Source organism: Camarhynchus parvulus, chromosome 3 (genome assembly GCF_901933205.1).
Source record: "Camarhynchus parvulus chromosome 3, STF_HiC, whole genome shotgun sequence".
Taxonomy (NCBI): Eukaryota; Metazoa; Chordata; class Aves; order Passeriformes; family Thraupidae; genus Camarhynchus; species Camarhynchus parvulus.
In genome coordinates, this window is record NC_044573.1 from 17,007,675 (window position 1) to 17,026,706 (window position 19,032).

Below are 19,032 nucleotides of genomic sequence, written 5' to 3' on the forward strand. Positions count from 1 at the left end.
TCTCTTCAGAGAAGCAGTACACAACTTAAATACTGTACCTGACAGTGAACATTGTCTCTGACGGCAGTGGAATTATTTTGAAGGTCTGGGGCTTATCCAGAATCAGAGTGGTGAATTAAATTACATGTCCAGCCAAGATTTGCTCTAGTACAGTCTTGCCTAGTGATCTTGCTTATGATAGTGATCTTGCTTATGCTGCTGAATTCAGTTGCCTTCAGTGCTGCTGAGTCCTTACTTAGCTGCATAATTGAGCTCAAGTATCAGGTTTGGTGAAGCGACCTGGTAGATGGTGAAAAACAGAATATGGGCTTCAATTTCTTAATTTATTTTCCTTACTTAGCATGCCTTTTCTAGCGTTTTTTTTGGGTTTTTTGAGAACAGTATACTTAGAAACAAAGTCAGTCAGTACAATTGATCATCTGCTAATCAGATGAGGTACAAATCTCTGTTTTATTTTTGTGAAACATTGGGAAGATTTAATATAGTAATAAAAAGAGAGAGAGAGAACTAAGTCTGTTGCTATGACAAGCAATAATCCTTCCTTGCTGACCAGTACCTTAGCTGTTCCAGCCATGGTATGATGTAGTTTTATTTTTTTAACAATGGCTTTATTTAGATTATCCTTTTAACTAATGGCTTTGGCACACTTTAAAAAGACACTTAAGGAAGAGTATCTTATTGCAGAATTCCAATCTGGGCTAAACTTACAGGCTGCAAGTATTTTTACTTTTTAAAATTTAATTGGAGAATCTTCATTTGTGACAGTAAAAACCATCTTTGCAGCATGTTGAGTTTGCAGGTAGTTACCTGAAAGGCTGAAGTTCTGTCAAAGGATTTGGTCTTCTGTATGCTGGAACTGGTTTAGATTACTCTGTGCATTTGTGGTTGAACAGAGATTTCATATTGCTTTCAATTAACAAGAAAGCTTTTCTTATGATCTTTAATTTCAGTTGGCTGCCACTTCTCTGGGAGTTTTGACTAAAATATTTCAATGGCCCTTTTTGTTAGGCCTTCTGTTATCTCTGCTTAACTTTTGTATTCTGGACCTTTTTTTTTGCCAGTAAAGATAAATTGTGCTACTTCAGTGTACACAATCACAGTGGTATTGTTTTGGGGGTGAATTGAAGCCTTTCTTTTTCTTACACAATTGTTGTGGTTTGGGTAGACTTGTATATTAAAAGTTAAGGAATAAGCACCATGCTATGTCTTTGGGAAACAAAGACATTTATTTAAATGTATTAATAAAATAATTAGTAAGTAACGTGTGAGGATTTTCATATTGCTGAGTGAGGGAGGATGACTGGAAGAGACAGGACCAGCTGTGAAAAGAAACCCAGTAATTCCTAAACTCGCACCCCTTCATGTTAGGCTCGGTCCTCTTTTTAAAAAGAAGGACCTAGAACAAGTAAAACATAGAGTTAGTCCTGCAGGTGGGCTTTGGCAAATCCTAGTACAGCAAATGTGAGGATGCTTAGTTGTAAGTTTTAATAGCAGAAGCAATAAAATTGAGATCTCTGTCACAAAACTGGGAATGTGCAGCTGTTCCCAAAAGTGGTGCTTTGCTCCATGGGCACCAAGCTCTAACTCACAGTTCTTGTTGGGCAAGTTTCAGGGCTGAAACTTTGTGTCAACAGTTACGTGTCTGCGTTTTGCCCATAATATTTACATCACTCTTTTGAGTAAATGAAAAAAGTGTATCTTATTTCTGATACAAGAGAGCTACTATAACTGTTAGATTTTAAGCTTAGTCCACAAATTGGTTTTAAAGTGAAGACTTTTGTAGAAAATAGGTTTTTTGTGTTTACCTGTTTTTATTGATTTTGGGTTTTTAAAATTTTTTCTGCAATTTAAATTGCCTCCCTTCTAACAAGGAAAAAAAGCCTCAGCTTGGAAGTGATTACTAAAAAATACTTCACCTCAGAAATGAATCAAATTATTGGAGCTGATATACTCCTCATGTTGGCTTTCTAACATTGTGTAGTGTTGATAACATGTCAGAGTGGCTGACATTGCATCTTTTTCTCCTAGCAGTCATGTTTGCACACAAGGATTGTGTGCAAACACAAGGAAAACTATTATAAAATTGAGGAGAGCAGGCTTCTGACAGTGCTCTAGTTATTTGTATGGTTCAAGGTTTATTTTGGGGACATTTAATCCACACACTTCCATAAGTGAAATGCTAAAAGTGCAGAATGACTCCAGTGTTTTAAAAAGTTGATGTACAACAGTGGCTGCTAAGCCAGAGAAAGTGTTTTCTTTCCTTTATGGTTAGAGAATATCTGTTCTTCAGCTGGGGTTGATGTTGGTGGAGTGAGACTGAGCATGCTTGAAAATTTGTTCTGCCACTAAGTTGCATTGAGGCAACACAGGGTGAGTGCTAAAGACAGCTCTGATGACCAGCCTGACAAACTTGTAGTTTTCATCAAAACTCACCTGACACTTCATAAAGTCATGCTGGATGTCTAGGGTTGAATTGGCTCCAATGACTTTACCATATTTGAATATTTATAGTTTGAAGTTCTTCAGGTTTTTTTAGTATTTCTGTTGAATAGTTAATTACATAGATGATATTCCTTAAATGGTTGAGGGGTTTTTTAGTTGTTTTGTTTTATTTTGAATCTTTCGGACCAATTGGTGTTGGTCCGGGAGATTGAATGTATCAGACATCTCTGACGAATCTGGGTAGTGTCTTCTGAACTTGTTTTAAGGTTGCCCATGGTAGTTCATTACCTCTGAGCCTTCTGATCAACAGAGGGATGGCAGGAGGCATCACTAAAGCACAACAGTAACAGATGACAAACAGCAAAGTTTCTACAAACCTCTATGAGTAGGTGTGCACGAGGCACTGCCGCTGAGCTGTGAATTGCAATTAGCACTTTGTAACAATGTTCACAAACAGTATCAGTCCAGACAAGCCAATCTACCCCGAAAAGCTTGCAAAGATCACTTGTGAAGAGCCAGATTGCTTGGAATGAATCGGTCTGCGCTGAATGTCTGACTGAAAAGGGGCAAGTGAAATGGCTCCTCCAGACTAGACTGTTACTGTTAATTTTGCTGTGCTAGAAAAACAGGGCCTAAGGTTTCCGTGGAAGAGTCCCACACAGGCAGTGTATGGGTTAAAGTGGAGGCTTCTCTTAATCTCTTTCCCAAGGTTCAGAAAGGAAGAAATCTGTACTATATTAACCAGTCAATGTGGTTAATAAATAAGTGGTGCTGTAAATCATGTGAAATTTATTTCCAACTCTTTAAAGTACTGCTGTGTTCTGAATCGTCTGGTACTCTTCAAAAATCACTTGGTTGTGGTGCTGTCAAAACTGCTGGGTTTTGTGGCTGTATGCACTTTTCAGTGTATTTGCCCAACAATGTTTCTTACTTCCTGAATGGAAAAATTCTTCTTTGAGAGAAAACAAATAATTCTTTGCACAAAGCCTGCCTCTCAAGGTGTACAGGTACAAAGTGCAGAGCAGAGGTCATTACTAGAAGTGAGCTTGCAAGTGTGAAGATACTTCTGCATGTTAGAAAAATGCCTGAAAGAGAAAGAAATGTAGATTTTATTTCATGCTTGTGTTAGTTCAAATCTAGCTCCATCTTTAACTGTTCAACCTTTTTTTTTTTTGTGCTTTGGAGGCTTCTCCAGGTAGCTTTGAAATATGAGCTGGTAAGTAGAGAAAGCCAGAGTCCTGACCAACATAGAGCTTTAAGCATGGGTTTTTGTTTAGTGTTTTGGGGTTTTTTTTGGTTTTTGTTTTTGTTTTTTTTTCAGAATAAATTGTTCAGCTGTTTTGCTCGAACATTTTGTGTCAAATAAATAATCCGTCATTAGTTAATGAGAAATATGCTGAACTTGTGTTGTCAAACCTCCATTTTAAGAGTCTTAGTTTCTAGGCCAAATTTTGAAGGTTTATATTCACACAGAATTATGCTGTGGAATTCTTTTGGATCAAGGAAGAACATTTTTTGTCTTCAGGAACACTTTCTTTGCTGGTAGAATTACAGAGTCAAAGTGCTGCCTTACTGATGTAATTGCACTAGAGTTTGCAATGTGGCATAGCATTGTGACATTGAAGATGCCAGGGCAGTCTGTGAAACTGCAGCTGAACTTTCTAACACTGCCTCACAGTGGGTGCATCGTTTTGGCAGTTGCTGGAAAAATGTTCTGCCATAGTGCCTGTCACTATCCCTGTACTCAACCAATCTAAAATTACTTTTGTCTTCATCTGCTAAATTTTGTCTGACATGTGCTGAATAGACAAGAAGCAATACAGATTTGAAATGCCTGGCTCTTTTGAAAACAAACAGAACACTCTCTTAGTACCAAAATGCCTTTGCTTATCTTTTATGGCCCATACTCTTGGGAAAATTTCTTTTTCCAGTTGTAACTGAAGGCTGTACTAACTTCAAGTTCCCATATTGAGCTAAATGCCTTCCCTTATGTAAAAGTAACATTGAAAAATTGAAACTAGTGATAACCTCGAAAACCTGCAACTGTAAGTCAGATGTGAAACATAATGATTTCCTTAGCTGTTAATTAAAACCTGAGCATATGGTCAGACCAAAGTCCCTTGGGTCCCTATAGAAATAGTACATCTCCATCTCCGTGGTTGAGGTATTCTTTCCTGGGCTTTTTTTGCTGGGAATATATTTGGTGCAATAATACCAAACATTGCAAGTGACAGGAGCCAAGAGTAGCTACCATTTCTCCCTTGTACCTCTAAAGAAGTAACTGTATTTCTGTCTCAACCAAGGAGTAGAATTTAAGGATGGCATCTCTAGCACTGAAGTGCTACTATTTGAGAATGACCTTTTTTTTTTTTTGTTAGGTGTCAGTGCCTGCATAGAGGTAAAGTGCAACTGCCTGTTTATTTTTGTAAGCAATAAACCTCTTAACCTCTTAAGCCTGTATATGCTAAATCATGCATTGCCTATGAGATTAGAAAGGAAAGAAAGACCTGATCAACTGGCATGGGATTTTTTTTCACTGCGCAGTAACGAACTGTGAACAGGCAGGGGGTCCAACACCAGAATGTATTGGAACTGTGCTGTTTGAATTCCTGGCTGTAGGAGGTGATGCACATGAGAACTAAAGTGTGCAAAAAGTTAGTTTTGTGTTTATGTATAATGCAAGTTGTATTAGCATAAAAGTTGGTTCACCTTAGTTTTTAAGGGGCAGCTTTTAATGTATTGAGACATATTTCATTATTCCTCTATTAGAAACCTATTGCATGTGACAAGTAATCAATTCTTGTTCTCTTGGGTTACTGCCTAAAGTAACATTTGTTCTGTACCTGAGCTCATAAAACAGTATTTAAAGTATTCCTAAACAGATGTCCTTGACAGTCCAAAGTACAGGAAGCAGAGGTGCTGAACCCCGTGTGTTGGTACAGAGCTCTGACAGCTCCAGCAGGCCACTGTGCAAACCTGACCCTTGGCCTGCAGGGAGGAGGCAGCCCTCCCACAGCTCTCAGAGGAATAGAGGTCATACGCTTTCATATGCAAATGCTGGAGGTGATATGTTTAGAAAGGACCAAGTTTTGTACCTTGTGTAAAGACTGTCTGAAGTTTGAAGTGAGGGGGAAGAATATAGTAAGATGGCTGTTTAATAGCAGTGATTTGCAAAATATTCAGGTATGAGCTACGGACTTGGGACACTGTTGTGCAGAAGTGAGGGGAGCTGTTTTGAAGTTATCCAGCTCTTTTTTTTACCAGAATTGCAGAGGGACTACAGTCAAAATGGTGAGTGTCAAGAGTTTAGTAAGTGTGGTTAGGAATTTAGGCTAAAGCAGAGGGCTGTTGGATAGATTTGACATTTTGCTTCATGATCTCTTTGAGGGTAAATATATTTGCCCTCTTGTAAGAGATCCATTTGTGTGATGTGGAAGTTGATTAGAAACTGTACTGAATAGTTTTTAAAAAACATAATTTTTCTCTAGAATGGGAGTGTGGGGAGATAGGAAAAGTATTCAGTTATAGAAATTCAGCTATAACTGGCTATCTTTTTTTGCTAATCTGAATGAATAATCTAATATGAAGTGTTTTTGATCACTGAGATAAAGATGTTTTTCAGAACTGAAAGTGTTACTACTTCCAGCAACTGTCTTAGAATTCTCTGTACAAGTCCATGGTCAAGTGATCTGGCTTTGTGGGAATGAGAAATTTCAGGTAATGCAGGTTCAGCTAGTTCTGCTATAACCTTAAAGGCTTTGCAAGTACAAAAATCATGTCTTGGAAATGAATTCAAATTGGGCCTCCCTTTTTGTATTTAGGGGAGACCATAATACCTGAAGCTCAGTGAATCTGTGTTCTGATGCTGAAAGTTTGCTGAACAACATCTAAAAAATTCTTTAAGGGAGTGCTTGTGCATAGTCAAGATTAATTGAACCAGAAATGATCCTAGAGAACTTAAAAAGAAATCTTTTACAATAGCTTTTTCCAGGCACCTCGGAAATTAAAGTTTACTGTCTTGGAAAGAAGCCTAGTGCAGCTACATCTGTATGGTTCTGACTTGGCAGATGACTTGCATCAGTTTGACCTTTCTGGAAACAAATGCGCTTTCTTCAGAATTAGGCTTTGCCTATCATTCTTTCAGTCTTGAATTTTTAGGAATTCAGCACATCTGATGCTTCAGGTGGTACTTGAAGCCAGGTGAAGAACCATCTGTCCTGGTTTCAGCTGGGATAGAGTTAATTTTCATAGCAGCTGCTACAGTGCTGTGTTTTGTGTTTAGGATGAGAATAGTTTTAATGCACTGATGTTTTGCTGAGCAGTGCTTGCTCTGAATCAAGACTTTACAGAGTTCCATGTTCTGCCAACCAGGAGCTGCAGAAGAAGCTGGGAGGGGGCATGGCCAAGACAGGTGACCCAAACTGGCCAAAGGGTTTCCCATAGTGGACATCATGCCCAGTATTATGAACTGGGAGAGTTGGCTGGGAGGGGTTGGCTGCTGCTCATGGATCATCTGGGCATCAGTCAGTGGGGTGGCGAGCAACTGTGCATCACTTTCTTGGGTTTCCTTTTTCTCCTTTCATATTGTCTCCCTTTTCCTTACTATGCTTTTAGTTTATTTCAAATACTTAATTGTTATTGCAATCTGAGTGTTTTACCTTTTTTTTCCCTGACTCTCCTGCCTTTAACACCAGCCAGGGGAGGTGTGAGCAAGCTGCATGGTACTTGGTGACTGGCTGGGGTTGATTAAACCACAGTATTGTTTAAAGAGCAGCTTAATCCGCAAATGTCTTACTTGGGCAACAGTTGCTGTGTTGAATTGCTCATTGGGACCCATTTCTCTTGTGGAGGACTTCCCTGGTGCAGCTGAGGAACAGGCTCACAGAGATGTAAGTGTGGAACAGGACTTCATAAGAAATGCTCATTAGGTTTGTGTGATGGCAAAGTGACTCCTGTGATGGGAAATGCCTCTGTGCAGTGTGATGACTTGTTGCCACTCTATAACTAGGCTACTTTGGTCACAAATTGCTCCACAGCTGCTTAAGGATCACCATGGCTGGATGAGCAACATTTTAGAGTTAGCAAATCTGTTTGAAGGAGACTTTGTTGTGCCTTAAGAATTCAAGATTCTATTTAGATCTTTTACTCAGCTGTCCTGCAATTCTAATTAATCTCTCCTACCCCTTCCAGAAGTGGTCAGTGTAGAAGAGTTCATAAAGTACCATCTACCCTTCATGTCACAGAAACTTGAGATGCAGAAAAGGGTTCTTATCTGGAAGCTGTAGCTATAACAATGGACCTTTGTTTTCTTGGCCCTTGTAAGAACTTTCTTACTTCTTGCCATAAGCCACCACACAGTAGTGCAGGGGATTAGGTCATTTCCTTCCCTTCTCCTCTTCCTGCAGATTATTTGATTAGCATTTCTATTGTATACTCTAAATAGCATGTTCTTGGCTTCAGGCTGGTCCCCCCCTCTATAATCTGTTTAAAACACTGTAGTATGACTTTTTATTAGCAGCTTGACATGGGAACTCCTTGCACAGAGATTACATGTGACATAACACAATAAAAGATTAATGAGCCTGGTAAGTCAGTAATCTTCCCTTCTTTCTTCTTCCCTCATCCACCTGAGATTAGGCATCTGGGAACCCCCTAACAGTGCTGATACCTTAGAATATGTGAAATATCTTTCTTATTTGGATATCATTAGCTTTGATCAGAGTTCAGCCCCTGACTTCATGGGAAACTGAGTTCAGGTTGTGTATAGTGTATATTCAACACTCAGCATTGAGTGTACAAATATACCTCCCCCGTGGGATGATTACCTGTCCTGGTCTTCTACCAGCTGTTTTGCTCGCTTTTCTCAGTGTTTCTTTCTTTCAGTCTCTGCTTTAATATAGCCTATGTGCAGTAATTTCAAGCTCTTATGCTGTGTGGGGTTTTTAGTCCACTCCTTGCCTGTTTCATTGAATAAAATTATCAACAGGTTGTTTAGAATGTCAGTCTTGAAAGGCAGTAATATACTGATAAGGGTACCTCCAGCATGAAGAGTTTGCCATTCAGGCTTCTTGCCTGTCTGGACACTGCAGGCCATAGTGTTGCCCATTGCTCCTGTCTGTAAGGCTGTCTTTTTAGCTGGAGCAGCTAGAAATGCATTCCTCTTCAGAGCTCATGGAGAATGTCATGTGAAATCACGTAATTGTATCAAACTGTACAGCATCTGTTTGTGAGTCAGATAGAAGAACATGACGATAGAGCTCTTTATTTCTTTAAACTTCAAAGAAAGAACCTCCCCTGCAGTTCAGCATCACTTCATAAAATTAGCAGTGATATCTTGGGCTACAGATTGCATTGTTTTATCTGGCATGGTATCTGTACTCCAGGAGAAATCAGCTAGTTCGCCTAGTGACTGCCTGCTGGAGGATTTCATTCCAGTCCTCAAGGCATGGTGTAGTTCTTGTGATTCTGTGAAAATCATTAAACCCTCCTCATCATAAAAGTGAGGGGCAGTGCTGACACAAGAACAGCTGAGTAGAGCATGGCTGTGAGTAAACACAGGCAGGGAGACAAAGTGCTTCAAACTCTGTTGGGTGAGATTCAGAGGCAGCCACATAGAAGTGTGCCTAGGGGCAAAATAAACCCTCAAAAAACCTGGATTAAGATGGGGCATGACTAGCTATAAAAAGGACATTGTGTGGTGTTGCTTGATTGCTCCAGAAGGTCACTAATACGAAGGCAAGTAAGGATTGTTATCTGCAGGAGGCTGGTTGGGGTGTAGTAGAAAGCAAATCCACCTGCAGCTGCTTCTTAGGTGGCTGCAGCATAAAGTAATCTACAAGTTTATTAATCTGAATGCTGAACAGCTCGGCATCTGAAAAATAAAGAATGTCTGGGAATAAAGGAGTTCTAGAAGCAAATTAGTCTTCAAGTTCTGCTTTTCAGGATGTTTTGAAACAGTACAACTCCAGTTTTACAACTTGTGTGAGAAAAGTAATGCAGCTTAGAAGTGGTCATACAAATGTAACTAATCACTGTAGTTAAATACCTGAATACAGATCACCTTTTGTGCTCTTGGTGCCATATCTGTGTGTTAAGTGATACTAATGCAGTCCTGATATGGTTTTCTTTTTTTTTTTTTTTCTTTTAAAACAAAATCACAAAAGCAACCCTTAGCCCTGATTAAAACAGCATTCAAGCTGCCAACGTTGTATAGGCTGGGACAAAACAGAAAATACTTGAAAGTGATGGGGGAGGTGGGGTGGTGTGACTCCTCCACCCCAGTATTAAGGATCTACACATTACCAGTGGAAAAGCTGGGTTTGTGTACCAGTGGCATGAGGCTGTTGATTTTGGGCAGGGAGGTGGATTCCCTTAGAACCTTAATCTCAAGATCAGGCTTGATGAGTATCTAGTGCTTCTGTTGAGATGGATGCAGAAGGCCCCTATCCCCTCATTTGCATTGGTATAGTGGGATTACAGAATAAACACACAAACAGATAAGCAACAATTATTTTGAAATAGTTGAAGATTTGTATGTGGTTGTGGTTTTTCCCTTAGCCCCTTGCCAGTTTAGTAATCTGATAGCTGTGATAATGACCATACCATTTCAGAGCAGTGTTCAGTCCTGTGGTTTTTTTGTCAACCAGAAGGATGGAAACAAGGGAACACCTGTAGATCGGTGTTTCTCCAGGCACTTTCCAGTGTTCAGCAGCTGTGGCTCAAGCACTTCTGTGGAGCAAGGTGGTATCTTTGTACTTAGTAATCTATGGTAGGAGGAAAAAAGTATCTTTGAGCCTATGTATAGTTTTATTATCCAGAATAACCTATGACAGGGTATTCTGCAGCTAAATTTTTTGGTAGGTGACAAGATCTTGTAACAGGACAGCTGTATTGTATTACTTAGGGGAAAGTTTGCTGTGGAGTACAGGTTGAGAAGAGAAAAAACACAGATGCATTCACCTTGTTCTCAGCAGTAAAGCCAACTTCTGTGGAGCTGCAACTTATGTTGTGTTATGGCATTATGAACAGAAAAGCTGTTTTGACAATTCTTAGGTTTGAGTGTTACCCAGTGGCTATACTGTAAGGTGAACTGGGGAACAGTTCTGTTAAAAAAATAACAGAGCAGATAAACCAACTTTGAAACATTGACAGCTCAGTCCATAAAATTGTGTTTAAAAGATTGAGGTCACAAGCCAAGGAGGGAGCAATAGAAACAGAAGCAGCAAAAGTCACATGTACGACATGGAGATGTGAAATGTCAGGCTCTATCTACATTGCTTGAGCCAGGGTAACCATCTACCCCTTCTTCACCCACTACAGCTGTGATGTAAAACTTGATGTAAAGGTTAAGCTGCTGTGTCATATCGTGATTGCAGCAGCCTCACAGCATTTGCATGATCAATTCCACGAGGTAACTTGGAAGCTGTGGTAACTTGATCACCACTTTATGGCTCAGACATTTAAATTATCCCACCCACTGGCTCGATGCAGTGATTTTGGTGTTGGTGGAATGAGAAATGAGCTCATAACCTGGTCTGGCACATGCAGATTTGCCTTTATAAATGTGCATCCTACAGGATTGAGCTGTTTTAGAATCATTGGCTGTGACAATCCAGTACGCACAGGTGGCATCTGCAGATGTGTCATGTGTCCAGTCCTACAGTATTAGTGAAAACAGAGATAGCAATGCCTGAACAGTTTCTGCTGGTATAATTCTCAGTGTATTAAGAAATTACTCTTTGTGTGGGAGGTGAGAAAAGCTAGCTGGGCTAATAAATTATGGTTAAAAAAAAAAGAAAAGGTATAGCATGCATGGGTACAGTTATGTAAGAGAAGGAAATAAATCAGTGTTTCTCTGAGAACCTCATCCGCAGAGCTGCCAGGCAATTGGGCTGCAGTATTGTTCTCAACACACCCTCTGCTTCCTTTTTTCCTTTTTGGGGCCAGGGATGGATGAATTGATGGAGCAGGAGCAGGATGCTGGTTCTGCCTCCAGCCAATGCCGTGTGGTGCCGTGGTGTTTACCCGGCTTACGCAAGGCAGAGCCAGCCCCTCTTGAGGCAGGAGGTGCTTCCCACGGCTGAAGTAAAAGCACACAGAGCAGTCACTCAGTCTGGCAGTTGCTGGGGCTTTAAAGGAGTTGGTGGATTTCAGCTGATTTTAAACAAGATCGGAGGGTTGGGGTTTTTTCTTCTCCACTGTGTAGGAATACTGCAAGGACACAAATATCCTGGTAAGTGCTCTGCATGCTGTCACCTTTCCCTTCTAATGTGGTATTGTTTCAGTCTGTCTTCTAAAAGTCTCCTCAGTTGCAGTGGTTTTCAGTGATGCAGTGGAAAGGAAATCCGAGAGCAGGCAGTGTGTCTGCAGGCTCCTCTTCCACTTCAAAGAGGCAGAGACATTCAAAGTGCACAGCATAGTAAGTGCTGTTTGATCATAAGAAGTGTCAGTCACTTCTCATTTTTAGGGTGTAGAGCAAGGTGCCTTAAAACTGCCATTACCTAACAAAATTGTACCAAGGGCAATTTCTCATGGAGCTGTTGAATATTTCTGTTGTCTAAACCAAGAAAAGGCTTTAAATGTAACAGTAACTCCTACTTTTGTAAGATGATATAGATGCTGTGTGAAAAGGCTTTAGTTTAATACAAACAGCTATTTAGAAGATACTTTGGTACATGAGCTGCCTTATCAGGAAGTCAGAGGCTCATAAAAAGCAAAACTGTGATGTTCAGGCATGTAGAACAAGAAGTCATTGTGGTTTTTTGCAAGCCCAGTCTCCTCAGCCATATATTCCAGTACAGGTGCATCACACAATAGATTTTCCTGGACTTGAAAAGCTCTATTGCTTTATGTAAGAATAAGATGCCTCTACTTTGGTCTAAACTTTTAGGAAGTTTTACTCTTGTGGCTGACTCTAAGTGAAAGTTGGGACCGCCTTTTTTTTTTCCTTAAGGTAATACTATGTAATTAGTCTGAAGCAGTGGAGAAGGATAATGTTAAAGGTTTCCAACTGTAGACTTCTCTGCAGTAGAACTATGCTTCTGTACTAGTATTGTATGAAGTTTTTTTCTTTACAGTTTGTATTTTTGCAAAGCACTCTCTGAAGATACAAATAGGTATGCTGTGGCTAATGAGCACCTGATGTTCTCCCAGCGTGCCTCTATGTAGTATTATTTTATGGCTTTTTCATATGGGTTACAGATTACAAATAAACTTCATTTGATAATCTGAGTGAAATTGAAATAAAATCAAAACTATTTTTTTTCAGCATAGTTTGTACTAACAGGCAAAGTGCAAGTGCAGCCAGAACTTCAGGGAGAAAGCTGCAAATGAATCTTGTGAAGCAGCTTGTGTGAGTAACTCTGGCAGGTAGTTCAGTGACAGGGCAAGGACAAGCTGTGGTGTTTGGCCCTCGCCCTGGAGGGTCTGAGCCCTGTGCGAGGCTCCGCGCGTTGTCACCGCTGCATCCGAAAGGGGCAAGGGGTTCAGGCTGCATGTAGGTGGAGCAGGTTAACTGGTGGAGAACTTTCTCAGCTAATTAAGGATACAGATAATGTTGCAGTGACAGCTTTAAAATAGACACCTTGTGCTAAAAGACAAATGTTTTTGGCTTCCCACACGCAGTCTGAATTACATCATTTATAACCCGTAGGAGGTTATCGTGGTTTCCTCAGAGGAGGATCAGCTGTTACTTTTCGTAACTGAAAAAAATTCGGGACTATTTCTTTTTCCAAGGGAATATTTTCAGAATTGATTTTTGTCATTCTGTTGGAGTGGATCATTATTGCTTACATAAATCTTCCAGTTTTAATAGACCCAACCACATTCTCATGTCATCAATGGTAGTTCAGAATAAGGGAACTGAAGTTAACAGAGGTATGACTGAAATCAGACCCCTATGCTTAGATGGGTTTTTTCAGTCTTCTGAAGAGGAATGCTATTTTTGAGTACTATCATAAAGTACAGATTTTCATATAGGTGCCTATAATAGAAGTCCTATTCTAAAGCGCTTCCCTTGTTCATTGAGCAAGGTTGCTTGTCCTCAAGGCACTGTTCCTGTCTTTCTTGAAATTGCTGAGAGCTTGTCAGACCTGCTTCTGAGGCTGGAACAGAACTTGAAGCAGAATGCTAGACACCAATTCAACCAAAACTGCTGTTTCTTAGACTGGACAAAATTAGCTGTGGACTTAGAGCAAAACAGTAGATTTTCTCTTGTCTATCAAGTTAATGGCCCTTTCAGAGTGTCCACAGACAATGGGTTTTTTTGTGTATATGCTCTGACTCACATGACTTATTTCCAGGATGACCAGCCCACTAATGGCAGGTGTCCATGGTAAAAAGATGCTTTCATTCTGTTTGTGACAACAAAAAACTCCTCTATTGAGATTTTACAGGTGTTCTCAAGGCATAGTAGTAGATAGCTGTTGCACTGGTTTGTGCTTGATGTCCTGTGCAGGATCAGCTGCTTGCTCTTTTCAGAACTTGGCCTCATTGTCTTGTTTTTGATATCTTGTTTTTGTCTTGCTTTCATATCATAAGACACTTGTGTGTCCATGGTGGATGACTAAGCTTATTCTCAGTTACAAAGGAAAAGGTGTGCAGTATAGACTAAGGAAATAATAAGCCATACTAAAGCGAAAGGCTGGACTGATACTCCATGCTCCCAAGGCTTATTCTTGGGGATTTTGATGCTGAGAAACTCCCTTTTCTAGAAATAAGAAAATTAAATTTCTTTCCTAACAAAGTTAGTGTATGGCTATTGATCTAGAGTGATAGGCATTGAAATTGTACTAACAGATGCATCACTATAACTTTCCTGTGCATCTGTAGCGAAGGATGCAAGCTTGTACACAGAATGTGGCTAATCTCAAAAGTGGAGTCTAAAACCTGATGATGGTAAAATTGCAGGTGTGTGTGGGAAGGAAACGTGAGCTTGTTTTTAATTAAAAGCTGGGAGAAGTGTTAAAATTGGTAGATAAACACATGTTCTCTTTACCCAGTGATCACTTCAGTAAAAACTATGTTAATACAAGCTTGCAAACTATTTATAGGCAAAACAGCTAAAGAAGAATAAATTTCCAGTGGTGAACGTTACTTCACCCATCATGTAGAAGAAAGTGATTTCTCAACCTTTGTCCCAGCTTTCAGAAACATTGTGATGCAAGGACCTGATTCCTTGTTGCTTGTACCAGTGCAGATCAATAACATTATTGATATTGTTTGTGAAACCTGGCAAGCTGGGCTTGGTGGGAACACATACTCAAACAAGCAGTCAGTCTGCTGGGAGTTACGGTGGGGTTTTGGGTTTGGGTAGATTTTTTTTGTGTGTGTGTGGGTTTTTTTGGGGTTTGGTGCTTTTTTAATTGGTGGTGCTTTTGCTTGTTTCTTTTTTTTTTCCCTTCTCTCTGATTACTTATTGCCTCCTCCTTCCATGCTTGCAGATAGCTTTGTCTTGAGAGACTAGTATTCTGTACAGCTTGTTTGTGCCTCTCAGTGACTTAACTTTAGTATTCTGATTGTTTAAATCTGGAAATCAAGATTTTTTTTCCTTTGAAGTGGTGAGATATAATCATAGAAGAGAATATGCAGTGCTGAGAATACTGCATGTGTATTCAGGGGATTTTGGTTTCTGATCTTGCAGTCACAGGAGACTTGCCTAGTGGAAACTGGAGTGATAAAGAGCTTAAATGTGTAAGTGAATATTGGCAAACTTGGGTCCTACTTGTGTATTCTCAGGTATTGTCACACTATTCAATGTGAATTGTTTGTTTGCAGTAGGGGGTTTTAAATCCAAATAAAGCTGTAGACACTAACATGTAAATCTTGAGGGATAAGGACAAAATCTTGTTTTGTTGGTAATGGAGTTACTCATAATTTATGTCTAGCGGGTCAAAAGTGCACTTCAAGTGCATATTCTGGCTGCTTGATAGAATTGTGTGGACTTCCTAAAATTAATTGTATTCCTGGAATAATTTAGGTTGGAAGGTTGTCTGATTCAGTCCCTGGAATCAAAATGGGACTGGACTGCCTTTGATCAGGCTGTTCAGAGCCACATGCAGCTGATCTCCAAGGATGGAGACTGCATAGGCTTTGTGGACTGAGGGTTTCTCCCTTCCATAATAGCTAATCAGGATTTTCTGTGTTGTAGCTTGTTTGTTGTCTCTTCTGCCACTGCATACCTGTCAAAAGGACTAGATTCCATTTTGTCCCCATTCCCTCTGCTTTAGCACAGAATTGCTCAGGGAAGAGCTGTATGTGAGAATTGCAAGGGTAGTCAGTGCAGAACTGCAAATAGTAAAAAAAATAAAAACATCAATAGATAAAATGTCTTGTGCTTTATTTCTAAAAGAAAAAAAATCCAAACCTTAAAATAGGTAGATATGGATTATAAATATAATATTATAAAAAGGGAGGGGGAAATTTCCATTTTTTGCATCTGAATCAGCATATTTTTATTTTAATATATTCGTTGACAGAAGACTTCTTTCTATACTGTGTAAGTGGTTTTCTATGCAGTATTTTAGAAAAGGGCTAGTCTGGCACTAGCTACAGTTGCTAGCAGCCTATAATGCTGGCTCTGTGTTTAGAAAATGATGGTAATTTATTACAAAGAGACTTTTATTCTAGTATTTTTAGCTTTCAGCCGAGTGTTTAATGAATTGCTGCCTGGGCTCATTGAATTTATGTTCTCCCCTCCCCCGCCCCATTTTAACCATTAAGATGCTGCTATTCCAGAAGCTGTACTTGGTCTACAAAATAGCAAACTTAATTCGCAAGGTGCTGTGCCTTACTGCAAACAAAATCTGAAGACTTGCTGAAACAACTAAAGACTGGTTGCAAGTGAGTCTCGTGACCAGGAAAGGCAGTTGAATGGTTGCAAATGACTGGTTAAGCTAGAGCTGATACTTCAAAACCAACCAAAATTCATCTGTCTCTGTCCCCCATGGAAAATGATGTGCTCAAGGAAAGTGAGCTCTTAACCTCACCTACTCTGAAGTGTTGTTTGGGAGGTCTTCCCAGGGGATAGCCTGGATGCAGGGACCAGTGTTTGCATGAGGCAGGAGAGACTACAATGGCTTTTCCTTCTACTGGAATGGAGTCAGAAATCTGTGGCTTGCTTTCTCAACTATAGCAGTCTTTGCCTTCTGTGGCTTTAGTGAGTACTCGAGAGCAGGAAGGCTTGTCAGAAACCAGACTTACATTACTCAAACAAATTTTAAATGCTTTTCTCATTTCAGTTGTTGTCACTTTCCAGTCCTTCAAAACAGTTGCATGTGATAGTATTGAGCATTGAACTTTCTGTTGCCCCCAGAGGAACCAGTGTTGAGAATAAACATATTACCTGTCCATGAGTTCTTCCTTTTCCAGTTTCCTATTTTTGACACTGAAGAATTTTGCCTGGTACCCATTGTGGTTTGGGGCAAACTGCAAACAGTTGTGCTTGCCTTTAGCCATGCAAGTTGCTTTATTCTCAAAATCTTTTCAAATCCATAATACAGGACTGTGCAAAGGTAAGCATTTTCAGGCTTTGGTCTCTTCTCTTTAGCAGAAGTAGAGATCTTGACATGAAATGTTTGCTGCTGCCAGTTCTATGATTTTTGGAAGAACATTGGGTGAGATGGAATCTTGTAATTGACATCTTATTCCTTATCAGTGTTGAATGTTCTTGGATGAGTTTAGAAGAGTCTGTTGTTCAGAGCTTTCTCCAATGAAGCCTGTTCCACTGATGTCTGGAAATGCTGTTGCAAGAAGCAGCAAAAATGTAATTTTTGTGTATTTTGTTCAAGCAGTTGGTTCCTTAGCTATATACTGGTCCTTCAGAACCAATTTGTCTTTTTAATTAGCCTTTCCTAACTTTTTGAAGAAAAGTAGTACTCTAGAAATAAAAACTGGTTAGGTTATACTAGAAGAGAAGGCCCATTTATGTATTTTGGTGGATCCTTTTCTTCTACTCAACAGTTTTTCTTCAAGTAAGTTCTTCAGTCAGCTTTAAATTATTCATAAGCCTGCTCTATTTCAGGAGTGGAGATGTTATCCCATGGCAGATTAGACTCATCTCCAGTGGGACAGCACTTGAGTTTTATTCACAGACATGAAATATCCCTTGGACTGATCTTCAGGACCTCACTGGAAGGATATAATTGGTCTTTGTTATTTCTGGGGACAAAAATATTTTCCCTCTGGGTACAGTGCACCAGGCCAATCACACTGGATGAGAAGTAGTGTGTATGTTGGACTGATTATTTTTTTCAGAGTACTGAATCTTGTATGCACTTGAGTTCAAGTAATCTGGAGGTGTAGTAGTTGTGAAATTGGTGTGTGAAGCTCATAAAGGCTCTGAGATGTATTTGAAAAAAAATGAAGTTCAAACATTTCAGCCAGACTTTTGAAAGGGGACGAGCAGGCTGTGTTATTAATGATGGCTCTGGATTTCTAACACTCAAACCTTCCTTAAATTTAGTAAGAAGTGGATTTCCATCGTGTGCAAAGTAAACCTGAGTGGATTTCTTTAAATGTAAAGCAAAAGAAAATGTTTTAAGGAGGAGCTGAGCAATAGATGGGGCACATCTTTCCTTGCACTGAGATTTTCTGTATAATTCCTTATATTGCTGAAGTCTGTCCCTGGGAACTGCTGACCCCTTTTTTTGTTTCTGCACGGTTCACTTGTGCAGGTAACACATTGGAGTCTCCTTTAACTGTTCACATGTTATTTTCTTGAGGCTTTGAAGTTTACTCAGACATGTATTTTTTTAGTTTTCCATTAAAACCGTTCCCTTGGATGAACAGAAAAAGAAGAGAAGCTGTACCAAACCTGTTCTTGTACTAATGGCTAAAGTTATTTTAAATGTTTGCCTTCCCACTTTCTCTAAGTGAAAGGATTAGCTCTTTAACACTGTAATATGGGGTTATACTATTTAAATCTTTGATTATTGTGGCATGGTGTTTCCTAGTTCTGTGCTGTTTCCTTATAGGCACTGCTGTAGTTTCATGGTAGTATTTCTTGTGAGTTTTTAAATGTGAAGGCAGAGGACAACTGTTGGCCAAGATGAAATTAGTTGTATATGAAGAAGACTGAATTTAAGGGGGAAGCTGTTCAGGAGATCAATATTCAAGTAGTCAATAGATTAATCATGTGGGGAGGAGATGAGAAGATGAGCTCTTTCAGAAGACACCTGTACAAGCAAATATAATGCAAGAAGGTCTTGAAACAAGAAATGCTGAAGTTGATTGTAAAATACTTCATAGAAAATATATCTTTATTTTTATATACAGATAAATCATGAAGATTTATACTAATTTCAAAAGTAGAAATACTTCATAAGGGAAATGTGTCTAAAGAACTGAGCACTATTAAACACTGGGATCTATGTAGTTCAGTATTAATGTCAGAAAAGCAGCCCTGAGGTGTGTTCACAGGCACATAGGTTGAGTGTGGTGCTCCAAAGTGGGGTGTGATGCCAGGAGGTAAGGAGGGCCCTGGAAGACGTGAAAATTGTGAACACAGTTAATGTTGTGGGGCTCTCTTTATCAAATGGAGCAATCTCCACTTCAATGTGTTGTGACTGCTGACATCATTTAAGGTCACATTTT

At 39.6% G+C, this 19,032-nt stretch overlaps 1 protein-coding gene across 4 annotated transcripts in view; it reads left to right on the top strand.

The window, feature by feature from the left end:
- Positions 1-19,032, top strand: part of PELI1 (pellino E3 ubiquitin protein ligase 1) — a 43,758-nt gene that overhangs the window by 14,604 nt on the left and 10,122 nt on the right. The window contains exon 1 of one of the 4 annotated variants that reach the window (XM_030944480.1): positions 11,291-11,674. The exons of the other annotated variants lie outside the window; for them this stretch is intronic. Coding sequence (XP_030800340.1) covers positions 11,419-11,674 — 256 coding nt within the window. The 5' untranslated portion in view covers positions 11,291-11,418. Of the gene's footprint in view, positions 1-11,290; positions 11,675-19,032 lie in introns of those variants that run through there. 4 annotated transcript variants of the gene reach the window in all.